Genomic DNA, 18,173 nt, shown 5'->3' with positions numbered 1-18,173 from the left:
GACACACACAGGAATAAATCATGTCCTTAAGGTCTGGGAATTGATTCTATGGTCAACACACTGGTCAGTAGACACACACAGGAATAAATCATGTCCTTAAGGTCTGGGAATTGATTCTATGGTCAACACACTGGTCAGTAGACACACACAGGAATAAATCATGTCCTTAAGGTCTGGGAATTGATTCTATGGTCAACACACTGGTCAGTAGACACACACAGGAATAAATCATGTCCTTAAGGTCTGGGAATTGATTCTATGGTCAACACACTGGTCAGTAGACACACACAGGAATAAATCATGTCCTTAAGGTCTGGGAATTGATTCTATGGTCAACACACTGGTCAGTAGACACACACAGGAATAAATCATGTCCTTAAGGTCTGGGAATTGATTCTATGGTCAACACACTGGTCAGTAGACACACACAGGAATAAATCATGTCCTTAAGGTCTGGGAATTGATTCTATGGTCAACACACTGGTCAGTAGACACACACAGGAATAAATCATGTCCTTAAGGTCTGGGAATTGATTCTATGGTCAACACACTGGTCAGTAGACACACACAGGAATAAATCATGTCCTTAAGGTCTGGGAATTGATTCTATGGTCAACACACTGGTCAGTAGACACACACAGGAATAAATCATGTCCTTAAGGTCTGGGAATTGATTCTATGGTCAACACACTGGTCAGTAGACACACACAGGAATAAATCATGTCCTTAAGGTCTGGGAATTGATTCTATGGTCAACACACTGGTCAGTAGACACACACAGGAATAAATCATGTCCTTAAGGTCTGGGAATTGATTCTATGGTCAACACACTGGTCAGTAGACACACACAGGAATAAATCATGTCCTTAAGGTCTGGGAATTGATTCTATGGTCAACACACAATGGTCAGTAGACACACACAGGAATAAATCATGTCCTTAAGGTCTGGGAATTGATTCTATGGTCAACACACTGGTCAGTAGACACACAGAGGAATAAATCATGTCCTTAAGGTCTGGGAAAATTGATTCTATGGTCAACACACTGGTCAGTAGACACACACAGGAATAAATCATGTCCTTAAGGTCTGGGAATTGATTCTATGGTCAACACACTGGTCAGTAGACACACACAGGAATAAATCATGTCCTTAAGGTCTGGGAATTGATTCTATGGTCAACACACTGGTCAGTAGACACACACAGGAATAAATCATGTCCTTAAGGTCTGGGAATTGATTATATGGTCAACACACTGGTCAGTAGACACACACAGGAATAAATCATGTCCTTAAGGTCTGGGAATTGATTCTATGGTCAACACACTGGTCAGTAGACACACACAGGAATAAATCATGTCCTTAAGGTCTGGGAATTGATTCTATGGTCAACACACTGGTCAGTAGACACACACAGGAATAAATTCATGTCCTTCAGTAAGGTCTGGGAATTGATTCTATGGTCAACACACTGGTCAGTAGACACACACAGGAATAAATCATGGTCCTTCAAGGTCTGGGTCCTCTCTATTGATTCTATGGTCAACACACTGGTCAGTAGACACACACAGGAATAAATCATGTCCTTAAGGTCTGGGAATTGATTCTATGGTCAACACACTGGTCAGTAGACACACACAGGAATAAATCATGTCCTTAAGGTCTGGGAATTGATTCTATGGTCAACACACTGGTCAGTAGACACACACAGGAATAAATCATGTCCTTAAGGTCTGGGAATTGATTCTATGGTCAACACACTGGTCAGTAGACACACACAGGAATAAATCATGTCCTTAAGGTCTGGGAATTGATTCTATGGTCAACACACTGGTCAGTAGACACACACAGGAATAAATCATGTCCTTAAGGTCTGGGAATTGATTCTATGGTCAACACACTGGTCAGTAGACACACACAGGAATAAATCATGTCCTTAAGGTCTGGGAATTGATTCTATGTATTGCGATTCGATACAGCAATTTGAGAAATATGAGAGAAATAGTTTTGATCAGTCGTGGAAATAAAAGTGCGGAAAATGTTTAAAAAGAAGATGGAGAACAAGAGCTACAGGATAGAAAATATCAGTTTTGGCGCAGGCACAGCCAACTAGCGCTAGCTAACGCATTCTTGTGTGGGATGAGCACACACTTATACACACACACATATACACACACACATACACACACAAAGTGGAGCAGGGGCAGCATGGCCTTCATCATGGAGTTCAATACGATCTCCAGACCTTCAGAGCAAGATGTCTTACTCAAATGGCTACAACACACACACACACACACACACACACACACACACACACACACACACACACACACACACACACACACACACACACACACACACACACACACACACACATACACACAATTCAAAAGAAGTAAAAAGCAGTCATTTGTGAGTCAACGTTATGAGAGATTGTAGTTGTTAGACTTCTGTCATCACTTCCTGGTCCTCTCTACATGTGTCTGTCATCACTTCCGGGTCATCTCTATGTGTGACTGTCATCACTTCCTGGTCCTCTCTACGTGTGTCTGTCATCACTTCCTGGTCCTCTCTACATATGTCTGTCATCATCTCCTGGTCATCTCTACATGTGTCTGTCGTCACCTCCTGGTCCTCTCTACATGTGTCTGTCATCACCTCCTGGTCCTCTCTACATGTGTGTGTCGTCACCTCCTGGTCCTCTCTACATGTGTCTGTCATCACCTCCTGGTCCTCTCTACATGTGTCTGTCATCACCTCCTGGTCCTCTCTACATGTGTCTGTCATCACCTCCTGGTCCTCTCTACATGTGTCTGTCATCACCTCCTGGTCCTCTCTACATGTGTCTGTCATCACCTCCTGGTCCTCTCTACATGTGTCTGTCATCACCTCCTGGTCCTCTCTACATGTGTCTGTCATCATCTCCTGTTCATCTCTACGTGTGTCTGTCATCACTTCTGGGTCATCTCTACATATGTCTGTCATCACCTCCTGGTCCTCTCTACGTGTGTCTGTCATCACCTCCTGGTCCTCTCTACATATGTCTGTCATCACCTCCTGGTCCTCTCTACGTGTGTCTGTCATCACCTCCTGGTCCTCCTTAGGTGTGTCTGTCATCACCTCCTGGTCCTCTCTACATGTGTCTGTCGTCACCTCCTGGTCCTCTCTACATGTGTCTGTCATCACCTCCTGGTCATCTCTACATGTGTCTGTCATCACCTCCTGGTCCTCTCTAGGTGTGTCTGTCATCAGCTCCTGGTCTTCTCTACATGTGTCTGTCATCACCTCCTGGTCCTCTCTACATGTGTCTGTCATCACCTCCTGGTCCTCTCTACATGTGTCTATCATCACCTCCTGGTCCTCTCTACATGTGTCTGTCATCACTTCCGGGTCATCTCTATGTGTGACTGTCATCACTTCCTGGTCCTCTCTACGTGTGTCTGTCATCACTTCCTGGTCCTCTCTACATATGTCTGTCATCATCTCCTGGTCATCTCTACATGTGTCTGTCATCACCTCCTGGTCCTCTCTAGGTGTGTCTGTCATCAGCTCCTGGTCTTCTCTACATGTGTCTGTCATCACCTCCTGGTCCTCTCTACATGTGTCTGTCATCAGCTCCTAGTCTTCTCTACATGTGTCTGTCGTCACCTCCTGGTCCTCTCTACGTGTGACTGTCATCACCTCCTGGTCCTCTCTACATGTGTCTGTCATCACTTCCGGGTCATCTCTATGTGTGACTGTCATCACTTCCTGGTCCTCTCTATGTGTGTCTGTCATCACTTCCTGGTCCTCTCTACATATGTCTGTCATCATCTCCTGGTCATCTCTACATGTGTCTGTCGTCACCTCCTGGTCCTCTCTACATGTGTCTGTCATCACCTCCTGGTCCTCTCTACATGTGTCTGTCATCACCTCCTGGTCCTCTCTAGGTGTGTCTGTCATCACCTCCTGGTCCTCTCTACATGTGTCTGTCATCACCTCCTGGTCCTCTCTACATATGTCTGTCATCACCTCCTGGTCCTCGCTACGTGTGTCTGTCATCACCTCCTGGTCCTCCTTAGGTGTGTCTGTCATCACCTCCTGGTCCTCTCTACATGTGTGTCGTCACCTCCTGGTCCTCTCTACATGTGTCTGTCATCACCTCCTGGTCCTCTCTACATGTGTCTGTCATCACCTCCTGGTCATCTCTACATGTGTCTGTCGTCACCTCCTGGTCCTCTCTACATATGTCTGTCATCACCTCCTGGTCCTCTCTAGGTGTGTCTGTCATCACCTCCTGGTCCTCTCTAGGTGTGTCTGTCATCACCTCCTGGTCCTCTCTACATGTGTCTGTCATCACCTCCTGGTCCTCTCTACGTGTGTCTGTCATCACCTCCTGGTCCTCTCTAGGTGTGTCTGTCATCACCTCCTGGTCCTCTCTACATGTGTCTGTCATCACTTCCTGGTCATCTCTACGTGTGTCTGTCATCACCTCCTGTGTATGTGTGCGTGTGTCATAGCATGTGCGCGCCTGCATGTTTGCGTGCATGCGTGCGTGTCCATGTGTGTCGTACAGCCTGGTCCCTCTAAATGTTTATATAGCATGGCATGGCCTTAGGAGCGCAACATGAGTCAAGTTCTTGTGTGGGAACGAACAACAGCCAAGTCTCTGGAGGCTTTAGTTAGCAGTCAACCATGGAGAACAGATCCAACCACGCTACACAGAACTATACAGTCTTCTCTTCAGCTCCATACAACTACACCGAACTATACAGTCTTCTCTTCAACTACAATGAACTATACATTCTTCTCTTCAACTACACAGAACTATACAGTCTTCTCTTCAACTACACAGAACTATACAGTCTTCTCTTCAACTACAATGAACTATACATTCTTCTCTTCAACTACACAGAACTATACATTCTTCTCTTCAACTACACAGAACTATACAGTCTTCTCTTCAACTACACTGAACTATACAGTCTTCTCTTCAACTACAATGAACTATACATTCTTCTCTTCAACTACACAGAACTATACAGTCTTCTCTTCAACTACACAGAACTATACAGTCTTCTCTTCAGCTCCATACAACTACACAGAACTATACAGTCTTCTCTTCAACTCCATACAACTACACAGAACTATATAGTCTCTCTTCAGCTCCATACAACTACACAGAACTATACAGTCTTCTCTTCAACTACACAGAACTATACAGTCTTCTCTTCAACTACACAGAACTATACAGTCTTCTCTTCAGCTCCATACAACTACACCGAACTATACAGTCTTCTCTTCAACTCCATACAACTACACAGAACTATACAGTCTTCTCTTCAACTACACAGAACTATACAGTCTTCTCTTCAACTACACAGAACTATACAGTCTCTCCTCAGCTCCATACAACTACACAGAACTATACAGTCGTCTCTTCAACTACACAGAACTATACAGTCTTCTCTTCAACTACACAGAACTATACAGTCTCTCTTCAGCTCCATACAACTACACAGAACTATACAGTCTTCTCTTCAACTACACAGAACTATACAGTCTTCTCTTCAACTACACAGAACTATACAGTCTCCCTTCAGCTCCATACAACTACACAGAACTATACAGTCTTCTCTTCAACTCCATACAACTACACAGAACTATACAGTCTTCTCTTCAGCTCCATACAACTACACAGAACTATACCGTCTTCTCTTCAACTCCATACAACTACACAGAACTATACAGTCTTCTCTTCAACTACACAGAACTATACAGTCTTCTCTTCAGCTCCATACAACTACACAGAACTATACAGTCTTCTCTTCAACTACACAGAACTATACAGTCTTCTCTTCAGCTCCATACAACTACACAGAACTATACAGTCTTCTCTTCAACTACACAGAACTATACAGTCTTCTCTTCAACTACACAGAACTATACAGTCTCTCTTCAGCTCCATACAACTACACAGAACTATACAGTCTTCTCTTCAACTACACAGAACTATACAGTCTTCTCTTCAACTACACAGAACTATACAGTCTCCCTTCAGCTCCATACAACTACACAGAACTATACAGTCTTCTCTTCAGCTCCATACAACTACACAGAACTATACAGTCTTCTCTTCAGCTCCATACAACTACACAGAACTATACAGTCTTCTCTTCAACTACACAGAACTATACAGTCTTCTCTTCAACTACACAGAACTATACAGTCTCTCTTCAGCTCCATACAACTACACAGAAGTGTACAGGCCTGTGCTGCCATTGTTGCCACAATGTGATGAATCACAGACACTATTCCAAAAGATTAGCTTCTTGGTTGGTGTACACAAACACTAATCTCGCTGAACAGAGAACTTAAAGTCTTTGGTGAAGTTCAAGATTCATACCTGTTAAGAGATCAAGAAAATGCTACAACGAGGAGCTCCACAATCCCTCTCTTTAAAAGTTAGGTGGCGAATGTTCTCGTCACCCGTACGAAAGGGTAGCACCTGCAAAATTGTGATTTATCCAAACCCCAAACACCAGAAGTAATGTTGCTCCTTAGACCACGTGTCCCATTCCATTCCCGACAGATTCTACAATACCAGTTTACACAAATCTGTCCGTGAAAGATTACAACTACACAACCATGCCTTTACACAAACCAGTTCCCTTCTGCTTCTGCTATGTGATTCCACAATGTGATGGAATCACAAACACTGTAAAACATGCTTCTCCTGAAATGATCTGTTCGTTGGAATAGTTTACACCTACAGCACATGCATATGTACAGACATGTACGTGCACGACCTCCCTCAGACGCACTCACTCACTCACACTCGCAAACACACAACCCCCTCCCCCCTCTACTCACTAGGTACTCCTGAGACCAGCCGTAGGGGCCTCAGTACTCTGAAGGCTCGGAGAGCTTTGACGTCCAGACCTCCAGGCTTCCCTGGCACATGGTGGGTCGACGCAGCCTCCCCAGTGGCCTTATGGGTCATCGTCTCCAGGACGACACTGAACAGCCTGGAACACACATCATCAGCTGAGTTAGATGGCCTACAGTATAACACATCATCATGGCCATCATCATCATCATCACCACCATCATCACCTGAGTTAGATGGCCTACTGAGTAACAGATACTCTTCATCACCACCATCATCACCTGAGTTAGATGGCCTACTGAATAACACATACTCAACACCATTACCTAGGAAAAATTACAGCCCAGTAAAGTGGTGGTCAAGTATAGCCTGGTAGTCAAGTATAGCCTGGTAGTCAAGTATAGTCTGGTGGTCAAGTATAGCCTGGTAGTCAAGTATAGTCTGGTGGTCAAGTATAGTCTGGTAGTCAAGTATAGCCTGGTAGTCAAGTATAGCCTGGTAGTCAAGTATAGCCTGGTAGTCAAGTATAGCCTGGTAGTCAAGTATAGCCTGGTAGTCAAGTATAGCCTGGTAGTCAAGTATAGTCTGGTAGTCAAGTATAGTCTGGTAGTCAAGTATAGTCTGGTAGTCAAGTATAGCCTGGTAGTCAAGTATAGCCTGGTAGTCAAGTATAGCCTGGTAGTCAAGTATAGTCTGGTAGTCAAGTATAGCCTGGTAGTCAAGTATAGCCTGGTAGTCAAGTATAGCCTGGTAGTCAAGTATAGTCTGGTAGTCAAGTATAGCCTGGTAGTCAAGTATAGCCTGGTAGTCAAGTATAGCCTGGTAGTCAAGTATAGTCTGGTAGTCAAGTATAGCCTGGTAGTCAAGTATAGCCTGGTAGTCAAGTATAGTCTGGTGGTCAAGTCAGCTCGTGCTTTAGCCAACACCTTGACATGACACACATCAAGACTGAGATCAGGACGAGTTGTCTACCCCAGGCTGAGATCAGGACGAGTTGTCTACCCCAGACTGAGATCAGGAGGAGTTGTCTACCCCAGACTGAGATCAGGAGGAGTTGTCTACCCCAGACTGAGATCAGGAGGAGTTGTCTACCCCAGACTGAGATCAGGAGGAGTTGTCTACCCCAGACTGAGATCAGGAGGAGTTGTCTACCCCAGACTGAGATCAGGAGGAGTTGTCTACCCCAGACTGAGATCAGGAGGAGTTGTCTACCCCAGACTGAGATCAGGAGGAGTTGTCTACCCCAGACTGAGATCAGGAGGAGTTGTCTACCCCAGACTGAGATCAGGAGGAGTTGTCTACCCCAGACTGAGATCAGGAGGAGTTGTCTACCCCAGACTGAGATCAGGAGGAGTTGTCTGAGACTGAGATCAGGAGGAGTTGTCTACCCCAGACTGAGATCAGGAGGAGTTGTCTACCCCAGACTGAGATCAGGAGGAGTTGTCTACCCCAGACTGAGATCAGGAGGAGTTGTCTACCCCAGACTGAGATCAGGAGGAGTTGTCTACCCCAGACTGAGATCAGGAGGAGTTGTCTACCCCAGACTGAGATCAGGAGGAGTTGTCTACCCCAGACTGAGATCAGGAGGAGTTGTCTACCCCAGACTGAGATCAGGAGGAGTTGTCTACCCCAGACTGAGATCAGGAGGAGTTGTCTACCCCAGACTGAGATCAGGAGGAGTTGTCTACCCCAGACTGAGATCAGGAGGAGTTGTCTACCCCAGACTGAGATCAGGAGGAGTTGTCTACCCCAGACTGAGATCAGGAGGAGTTGTCTACCCCAGACTGAGATCAGGAGGAGTTGTCTACCCCAGACTGAGATCAGGATAGCCTGCTTCATAGGGCCGTATTGTACAATGGTATTTTTATTTGTTATGGCTTTGTTGTTGTGCCCTATAGTGTTTTTGCAATTGCAGACTGATTCCCATCAACATGTATCCACTAAGGAGCTTTAAGCCCACTGATAGACAAAGAGAGAGAGAGAGGAGAAGAGATAGTGAGAGAGCAAGAGAGAGAGAGAGAGAGAGAGAGAGAGAGAGAGGGAGGAGAAGAGATAGTGAGAGAGCGAGAGAGCGAGAGAGAGAGAGAGAGAAAGAGAGAGAGAGAGCGAGAGAGGGAGGAGAGGAAAGCCAAGGGAGTCTGGATCAGATTAAGAGACGAACAGGGACAGGGGAGGGAGAAAGAGAGGCAGTGAGATGGGAGAGAAAGAGAAAGGGAGGGGGGATGGGTTTGTGTACCAGAGACTGCCCGATCATTCTAGATCCAGATTAACCATAAGCAGGAGAGAGATGGAGGAGAGGGAAGAGATGGAGGAGATGAGGGGGGTTGGAGGAGAGGAGGAGAGGAGGAGAGATGGAGGGCTGGAGGAGAAATGGAGGGATGGAGGAGAGGAGGAGAGATGGAGGGCTGGAGGAGAAATGGAGAGATGGAGGAGAGGAGCAGAGATGGAGAAGAGGGGCAAAGATGGAGGGATGAAGGAGAGGAGCAGAGATGGAGGGTTGAAGGAGAGGAGCAGAGATGGAGGGATGAAGGAGAGGAGCAGAGATGGAGGAGAGGAGGAGAGGAGCAGAGATGGAGGAGAGGAGGAGAGATGGAGGAGGAGAGGAGCAGAGATGGAGGGATGAAGGAGAGGAGCAGAGATGGAGGGATGAAGGAGAGGAGCAGAGATGGAGGAGAGGAGGAGAGGAGCAGAGATGGAGGAGAGGAGGAGAGATGGAGGAGAGGAGCAGAGATGGAGGGATGAAGGAGAGGAGCAGAGATGGAGGGATGAAGGAGAGGAGCAGAGATGGAGGGATGAAGGAGAGGAGCAGAGATGGAGGGATGAAGGAGAGGAGCAGAGATGGAGGAGAGGAGGAGAGGAGCAGAGATGGAGGAGAGGAGGAGAGAAACAGAGATGGAGGAGAGGAGCAGAGATGGAGGGATGAAGGAGAGGAGCAGAGATGGAGGGATGAAGGAGAGGAGCAGAGATGGAGGAGCGGAGGAGAGGAGCAGAGATGGAGGAGAGGAGGAGAGGAGCAGAGATGGAGGGATGAAGGAGAGGAGCAGAGATGGAGGGATGGAGGAGAGGAGGAGAGGAGCAGAGATGGAGGAGAGGAGGAGAGATGGAGGAGAGGAGCAGAGATGGAGGAGAGGAGGAGAGGAGCAGAGGAGCAGAGATGGAGGGATGAAGGAGAGGAGCAGAGATGGAGGGATGGAGGAGAGGAGCAGGAATGGAGGAGAGGAGCAGAGATGGAGGGATGGAGGAGAGGAGCAGAGATGGAGGAGAGGAGGAGAGGAGCAGAGATGGAGGAGAGGAGGAGAGGAGCAGAGATGGAGGAGAGGAGGAGAGGAGCAGAGATGGTGGGATGGAGGAGAGGAGCAGAGATGATGGGATGGAGGAGAGGAGCAGAGATGGAGGGATGGAGGAGAGGAGCAGAGATGGGGGAGACATGGAGGAGAGGGATGGAGGAGAGATTGAGGAGAGATATGGAGGAGAGATTGAGGAGAGAGATGGAGGAGAGATGGAGTAGAGATGGAGTAGAGATGGAGGAGAGATGGAGGAGAGATGGAGGCAAGATTGAGGAGACATTGAGGAGAGATTGAGGAGACATTGAGGAGAGATGGAGGAGAGAGATGGAGGAGACATTGAGGGGACATTGAGGAGAGATGGAGGAGAGATTGAGGAGAGGGATGGAGGAGAGAAATGGAGGAGAGTTGGAGGAGAGAGATGGAGGAGAGATTGAGTAAAGAGATTGAGGAGAGATGGAGGAGACATTGAGGAGAGATTGAGGAGAGATGGAGGAGAGGGATGTAGGAGACATTGAGGAGACATTGAGGAGAGATGGAGGAGAGAGATGGAGGAGAGATTGAGTAAAGAGATTGAGGAGAGATGGAGGAGACATTGAGGAGAGATTGAGGAGAGATGGAGGAGAGATGGAGAAGACATTGAGGAGACATTGAGGAGAGATGGAGGAGAGATATGGAGGAGAGATTGAGGAGAGAGATGGAGGAGAGATGGAGTAGAGATGGAGGAGAGATGGAGGCGAGAGATGGAGGAGAGATTGAGGAGCGAGATGGGGAGAGATTGAGGAGCGAGATGGGGGAGACATGGAGGAGAGGGATGGAGGAGAGATTGAGGAGAGATATGGAGGAGAGATTGAGGAGAGAGATGGAGGAGAGATGGAGTAGAGATGGAGGAGAGGGATGTAGGAGACATTGAGGAGACATTGAGGAGAGATGGAGGAGAGAGATGGAGGAGAGATTGAGTAAAGAGATTGAGGAGAGATGGAGGAGACATTGAGGAGAGATTGAGGAGAGATGGAGGAGAGATGGAGAAGACATTGAGGAGACATTGAGGAGAGATGGAGGAGACATTGAGGAGACATTGAGGAGAGATGGAGGAGACATTGAGGAGACATTGAGGAGAGATGGAGGAGAGATGGAGAAGACATTGAGGAGAGATTGAGGAGAGAGATGGAGGAGAGATGGAGGAGACATTGAGGAGATATTGAGGAGATATTGAGGAGAGATGGAGGAGAGATGGAGAAGACATTGAGGAGACATTGAGGAGAGATGGAGGAGACATTGAGGAGACATTGAGGAGAGATGGAGGAGACATTGAGAGGAGCAGAGATGGACGGATGGAGGAGAGGAGCAGAGATGGAGGAGAGGAGGAGAGGAGCAGAGATGGAGGAGAGGAGGAGAGGAGCAGAGATGGAGGAGAGGAGGAGAGGAGCAGAGATGATGGGATGGAGGAGAGGAGCAGAGATGATGGGATGGAGGAGAGGAGCAGAGATGATGGGATGGAGGAGAGGAGCAGAGATGGAGGGATGGAGGAGAGGAGCAGAGATGGAGGAGAGGAGGAGAGGAGCAGAGATGGAGGGATGAAGGAGAGGAGCAGAGATGGAGGGATGGAGGAGAGGAGCAGAGATGGAGGAGAGGAGCAGAGATGAAGGGATGGAGAGGAGGAGCAGAGATGGAGAGATGGAGAAGAGGAGCAAAGATGGAGGGATGAAGGAGAGGAGCAGAGATGGAGGGATGGAGAAGAGGAGCAGGAATGGAGGAGAGGAGGAGAGGAGCAGAGATGGAGGAGAAATACATGGGGAAGTCAACCTGATGATATTCTATATCATAATGATAGAGGGAATAGTGAGAAGAGATTAAGAGATGGAGGAGAGATGGAGGAGAGATGGAGGAGAGAGATGGAGGAGAGATTGAGGAGCGAGATGGGGAGAGATTGAGGAGCGAGATGGGGGAGACATGGAGGAGAGGGATGGAGGAGAGATTGAGGAGAGATATGGAGGAGAGATTGAGGAGAGAGATGGAGGAGAGATGGAGGAGAGATGGAGGAGAGATGGAGGAGAGATGGAGGAGAGATGGAGGCGAGAGATGGAGGAGAGATTGAGGAGCGAGATGGGGAGAGATTGAGGAGCGAGATGGGGGAGACATGGAGGAGAGGGATGGAGGAGAGATTGAGGAGAGATATGGAGGAGAGAGATGGAGGAGAGATGGAGGAGAGATGGAGGAGAGATGGAGGAGAGATGGAGGAGAGATGGAGGCAAGATTGAGGAGACATTGAGGAGAGATTGAGGAGACATTGAGGAGAGATGGAGGAGAGAGATGGAGGAGACATTGAGGGGACATTGAGGAGAGATGGAGGAGAGATTGAGGAGAGGGATGGAGGAGAGAGATGGAGGAGAGATTGAGTAAAGAGATTGAGGAGAGATGGAGGAGACATTGAGGAGAGATTGAGGAGAGATGGAGGAGAGATGGAGGAGAGGGATGTAGGAGACATTGAGGAGACATTGAGGAGAGATGGAGGAGAGAGATGGAGGAGAGATTGAGTAAAGAGATTGAGGAGAGATGGAGGAGACATTGAGGAGAGATTGAGGAGAGATGGAGGAGAGATGGAGAAGACATTGAGGAGACATTGAGGAGAGATGGAGGAGACATTGAGGAGACATTGAGGAGAGATGGAGGAGACATTGAGGAGACATTGAGGAGAGATGGAGGAGAGATGGAGAAGACATTGAGGAGAGATTGAGGAGAGATTGAGGAGAGAGATGGAGGAGAGATGGAGGAGACATTGAGGAGATATTGAGGAGAGATGGAGGAGAGATGGAGAAGACATTGAGGAGACATTGAGGAGAGATGGAGGAGACATTGAGGAGACATTGAGGAGAGATGGAGGAGACATTGAGGAGACATTGAGGAGAGATGGAGGAGAGATGGAGGAGAGATTGAGGAGAGAGATGGAGGAAAGATGGAGGAGAGATGGAGGAGAGATGGAGGAAAGATGGAGGAGAGATGGAGGAAAGATGGAGGAGAGATGGAAGAGACATTGAGGAGAGATGGAGGAGAGATGGAGGAGACATTGAGGAGAGATGGAGGAGAGATGGAGGAGAGATGAAGGAGACATGGAAGAGACATGGAGGAGAGATGGAGGAGACATGGAGGAGACATGGAGGAGACATGGAGGAGACATTGAGGAGAGATGGAGGAGACATTGAGGAGAGATGGAGGAGAGATGGAGGAGAGATGAAGGAGACATGGAGGAGAGATGGAGGAGAGATGAAGTAGACATTGAGGAGAGAGATGGAGGAGACATTGAGGAGAGAGATGGAGGAGACATTGAGGAGAGATGGAGGAGACATGGAGGAGAGATGGAGGAGAGATGGAGGGAGACATGGAGGAGAGATGGAGGAGAGATGGAGGAGACATGGAGGAGAGATGGAGGAGAGATGGAGGAGATCATGGAGGAGAGATGGAGGAGAGATGGAGGAGACATGGAGGAGAGATGGAGGAGACATGGAGGAGAGATGGAGGAGAGATGGAGGAGAGATGGAGGGGAGAAGGGGAGAAGACAACCTTAAGAGGTAGTGGATGATTCTAACAATAGGAGTTGGAGCAGGTAAAATGACCATTCTGTTTTACCCGACGATGACAATGACAAAGTCCAACAGGTTCCATCCGTTGCGAATGTAGGAGCTGGGGTGCATCACTAAGCCGTAAGCCAAGATCTTCAGAAAGGTCTCGATGGTGAAGATAATCAGAAACACATATTCCACTTGTTCCTGGAGAAAGAAGAGACAATATCAGACGTTACATCTGTGAATTCAACATTTCCACCAGGCATGAACAACATACTTATTTAATTTTTTTAAGTACGATGAGAGTGTATGCTAAATTACGCATGTGTAAAAAGTGAAAGGAACAGTCTATGAGAGGGGGTTTGTGAGAGATCTGGCAGAAAGGACCAGTCTATGTGAGGGGCTTTGTGAGAGATCTGGCTGAAAGGAACAGTCTATGAGAGGGGATTAGTGAGAGATCTGGCTGAAAGGAACAGTCTATGAGAGGGGCTTTGTGAGAGATCTGGCTGAAAGGAACAGTCTATGAGAGGGGCTTTGTGAGAGATCTGGCTGAAAGGAACAGTCTATGAGAGGGGCTTTGTGAGAGATCTGGCTGAAAAGGAACAGTCTATGAGAGGGGCTTTGTGAGAGATCTGGCTGAAAGGACCAGTCTATGAGAGGGGCTTTGTGAGAGATCTGGCTGAAAGGAACAGTCTATGAGAGGGCTTTGGAGATCTGAGAGGGCTTTGTGAGAGATCTGGCTGAAAGGAACAGTCTATGAGAGGGGCTTTGTGAGAGATCTGGCTGAAAGGAACAGTCTATGAGAGGGGCTTTGTGAGAGATCTGGCTGAAAGGAACAGTCTATGAGAGGGGCTTTGTGAGAGATCTGGCTGAAAGGAACAGTCTATGAGAGGGGCTTTGTGAGAGATCTGGCTGAAAGGAACAGTCTATGAGAGGGGCTTTGTGAGAGATCTGGCTGAAAGGAACAGTCTATGAGAGGGGCTTTGTGAGAGATCTGGCCGAAAGGAACAGTCTATGAGAGGGGGTTTGTGAGAGATCTGGCTGGCTGAAAGGAACAGTCTATGAGAGGGGCTTTGTGAGAGATCTGGCTGAAAGGAACAGTCTATGAGAGGGGCTTTGTGAGAGATCTGGCTGAAAGGAACAGTCTATGAGAGGGGGTTTGTGAGAGATCTGGCTGAAAGGAACAGTCTATGAGAGGGGCTTTGTGAGAGATCTGGCTGAAAGGACCAGTCTATGAGAGGGGCTTTGTGAGAGATCTGGCTGAAAGGACCAGTCTATGAGAGGGCTTTGTGAGAGATCTGGCTGAAAGGAACAGTCTATGAGAGGGGCTTTGTGAGAGATCTGGCTGAAAGGAACAGTCTATGAGAGGGGGATTTGTGAGAGATCTGGCTGAAAGGAACAGTCTATGAGAGGGGCTTTGTGAGAGATCTGGCTGAAAGGAACAGTCTATGAGAGGGGCTTTGTGAGAGATCTGGCTGAAAGGAACAGTCTATGAGAGGGGCTTTGTGAGAGATCTGGCTGAAAGGAACAGTCTATGAGAGGGGCTTTGTGAGAGATCTGGCTGAAAGGACCAGTCTATGAGAGGGGCTTTGTGAGAGATCTGGCTGAAAGGAACAGTCTATGAGAGGGGCTTTGTGAGAGATCTGGCTGAAAGGAACAGTCTATGAGAGGGGCTTTGTGAGAGATCTGGCTGAAAGGAACAGTCTATGAGAGGGGCTTTGTGAGAGATCTGGCTGAAAGGAACAGTCTATGAGAGGGGCTTTGTGAGAGATCTGGCTGAAAGGAACAGTCTATGAGAGGGGCTTTGTGAGAGATCTGGCTGAAAGGAACAGTCTATGAGAGGGGCTTTGTGAGAGATCTGGCTGAAAGGAACAGTCTATGAGAGGGGCTTTGTGAGAGATCTGGCTGAAAGGAACAGTCTATGAGAGGGGATCTTTGTGAGAGATCTGGCTGAAAGGAACAGTCTATGAGAGGGGCTTTGTGAGAGATCTGGCTGAAAGGAACAGTCTATGAGAGGGGCTTTGTGAGAGATCTGGCAGAAAGGAACAGTCTATGAGAGGGGCTTTGTGAGAGATCTGGCTGAAAGGACCAGTCTATGAGAGGGGCATTGTGAGAGATCTGGCTGAAAGGAACAGTCTATGAGAGGGGCTTTGTGAGAGATCTGGCTGAAAGGACCAGTCTATGAGAGGGCTTTGTGAGAGATCTGGCTGAAAGGACAGTCTATGAGAGGGGCTTTGTGAGAGAGATCTGGCTGAAAGGACCAGTCTATGAGAGGGGCTTTGTGAGAGATCTGGCTGAAAGGAACAGTCTATGAGAGGGGCTTTGTGAGAGATCTGGCTGAAAGGAACAGTCTATGAGAGGGGCTTTGTGAGAGATCTGGCTGAAAGGAACAGTCTATGAGAGGGGCTTTGTGAGAGATCTGGCTGAAAGGAACAGTCTATGAGAGGGGCTTTGTGAGAGATCTGGCTGAAAGGACCAGTCTATGAGAGGGGCTTTGTGAGAGATCTGGCTGAAAGGAACAGTCTATGAGAGGGGCTTTGTGAGAGATCTGGCTGAAAGGAACAGTCTATGAGAGGGGCTTTGTGAGAGATCTGGCTGAAAGGAACAGTCTATGAGAGGGGCTTTGTGAGAGATCTGGCTGAAAGGAACAGTCTATGAGAGGGGCTTTGTGAGAGATCTGGCTGAAAGGAACAGTCTATGAGAGGGGGCTTTGTGAGAGATCTGGCTGAAAGGAACAGTCTATGAGAGGGGCTTTGTGAGAGATCTGGCTGAAAGGAACAGTCTATGAGAGGGGCTTTGTGAGAGATCTGGCTGAAAGGACCAGTCTATGAGAGGGGCTTTGTGAGAGATCTGGCTGAAAGGACCAGTCTATGAGAGGGCTTTGTGAGAGATCTGGCTGAAAGGACCAGTCTATGAGAGGGCTTTGTGAGAGATCTGGCTGAAAGGACCAGTCTATGAGAGGGGCTTTGTGAGAGATCTGGCTGAAAGGAACAGTCTATGAGAGGGGGATTTGTGAGAGATCTGGCTGAAAGGAACAGTCTATGAGAGGGGAGAGATCTTTGTGAGAGATCTGGCTGAAAGGAACAGTCTATGAGAGGGGCTTTGTGAGAGATCTGGCTGAAAGGAACAGTCTATGAGAGGGGCTTTGTGAGAGATCTGGCTGAAAGGAACAGTCTATGAGAGGGGCTTTGTGAGAGATCTGGCTGAAAGGACCAGTCTATGAGAGGGGCTTTGTGAGAGATCTGGCTGAAAGGAACAGTCTATGAGAGGGGCTTTGTGAGAGATCTGGCTGAAAGGAACAGTCTATGAGAGGGGCTTTGTGAGAGATCTGGCTGAAAGGAACAGTCTATGAGAGGGGCTTTGTGAGAGATCTGGCTGAAAGGAACAGTCTATGAGAGGGGCTTTGTGAGAGATCTGGCTGAAAGGAACAGTCTATGAGAGGGGCTTTGTGAGAGATCTGGCCGAAAAAGGAACAGTCTATGAGAGGGGCTTTGTGAGAGATCTGGCTGAAAGGAACAGTCTATGAGAGGGGCTTTGTGAGAGATCTGGCTGAAAGGAACAGTCTATGAGAGGGGGTTTGTGAGAGATCTGGCTGAAAGGAACAGTCTATGAGAGGGGCTTTGTGAGAGATCTGGCTGAAAGGAACAGTCTATGAGAGGGGCTTTGTGAGAGATCTGGCAGAAAGGAACAGTCTATGAGAGGGGCTTTGTGAGAGATCTGGCTGAAAGGACCAGTCTATGAGAGGGGCATTGTGAGAGATCTGGCTGAAAGGAACAGTCTATGAGAGGGGCTTTGTGAGAGATCTGGCTGAAAGGACCAGTCTATGAGAGGGCTTTGTGAGAGATCTGGCTGAAAGGACCAGTCTATGAGAGGGCTTTGTGAGAGATCTGGCTGAAAGGACCAGTCTATGAGAGGGGCTTTGTGAGAGATCTGGCTGAAAGGAACAGTCTATGAGAGGGGGTTTGTGAGAGATCTGGCCGAAAGGAACAGTCTATGAGAGGGGCTTTGTGAGAGATCTGGCTGAAAGGAACAGTCTATGAGAGGGGCTTTGTGAGAGATCTGGCTGAAAGGAACAGTCTATGAGAGGGGCTTTGTGAGAGATCTGGCTGAAAGGACCAGTCTATGAGAGGGGCTTTGTGAGAGATCTGGCTGAAAGGAACAGTCTATGAGAGGGGCTTTGTGAGAGATCTGGCTGAAAGGAACAGTCTATGAGAGGGGCTTTGAGAGGGGCTGAGAGATCTGGCTGAAAGGAACAGTCTATGAGAGGGGCTTTGTGAGAGATCTGGCTGAAAGGAACAGTCTATGAGAGGGGCTTTGTGAGAGATCTGGCTGAAAGGAACAGTCTATGAGAGGGGCTTTGTGAGAGATCTGGCTGAAAGGAACAGTCTATGAGAGGGGCTTTGTGAGAGATCTGGCTGAAAGGAACAGTCTATGAGAGGGGCTTTGTGAGAGATCTGGCT

General features: G+C 48.0%; 1 protein-coding gene across 1 annotated transcript in view; it reads right to left on the bottom strand.

Annotated features, from left to right (window-relative positions):
- Positions 1-18,173, bottom strand: part of LOC121841031 (voltage-dependent L-type calcium channel subunit alpha-1F-like) — a 107,769-nt gene that overhangs the window by 57,194 nt on the left and 32,402 nt on the right. The window contains 2 exon segments of the mRNA XM_042306950.1: positions 6,851-7,005; positions 13,778-13,917. Of these exon segments, the coding sequence (XP_042162884.1) occupies positions 6,851-7,005; positions 13,778-13,917 (295 nt within the window).

The sequence above is a fragment of the Oncorhynchus tshawytscha genome, linkage group LG26 (assembly GCF_018296145.1).
Source record: "Oncorhynchus tshawytscha isolate Ot180627B linkage group LG26, Otsh_v2.0, whole genome shotgun sequence".
Taxonomy (NCBI): domain Eukaryota; kingdom Metazoa; phylum Chordata; class Actinopteri; order Salmoniformes; family Salmonidae; genus Oncorhynchus; species Oncorhynchus tshawytscha.
Note: the sequence above shows the minus strand (reverse complement) of the source record. Positions and strands in the feature narration are given on the sequence as shown.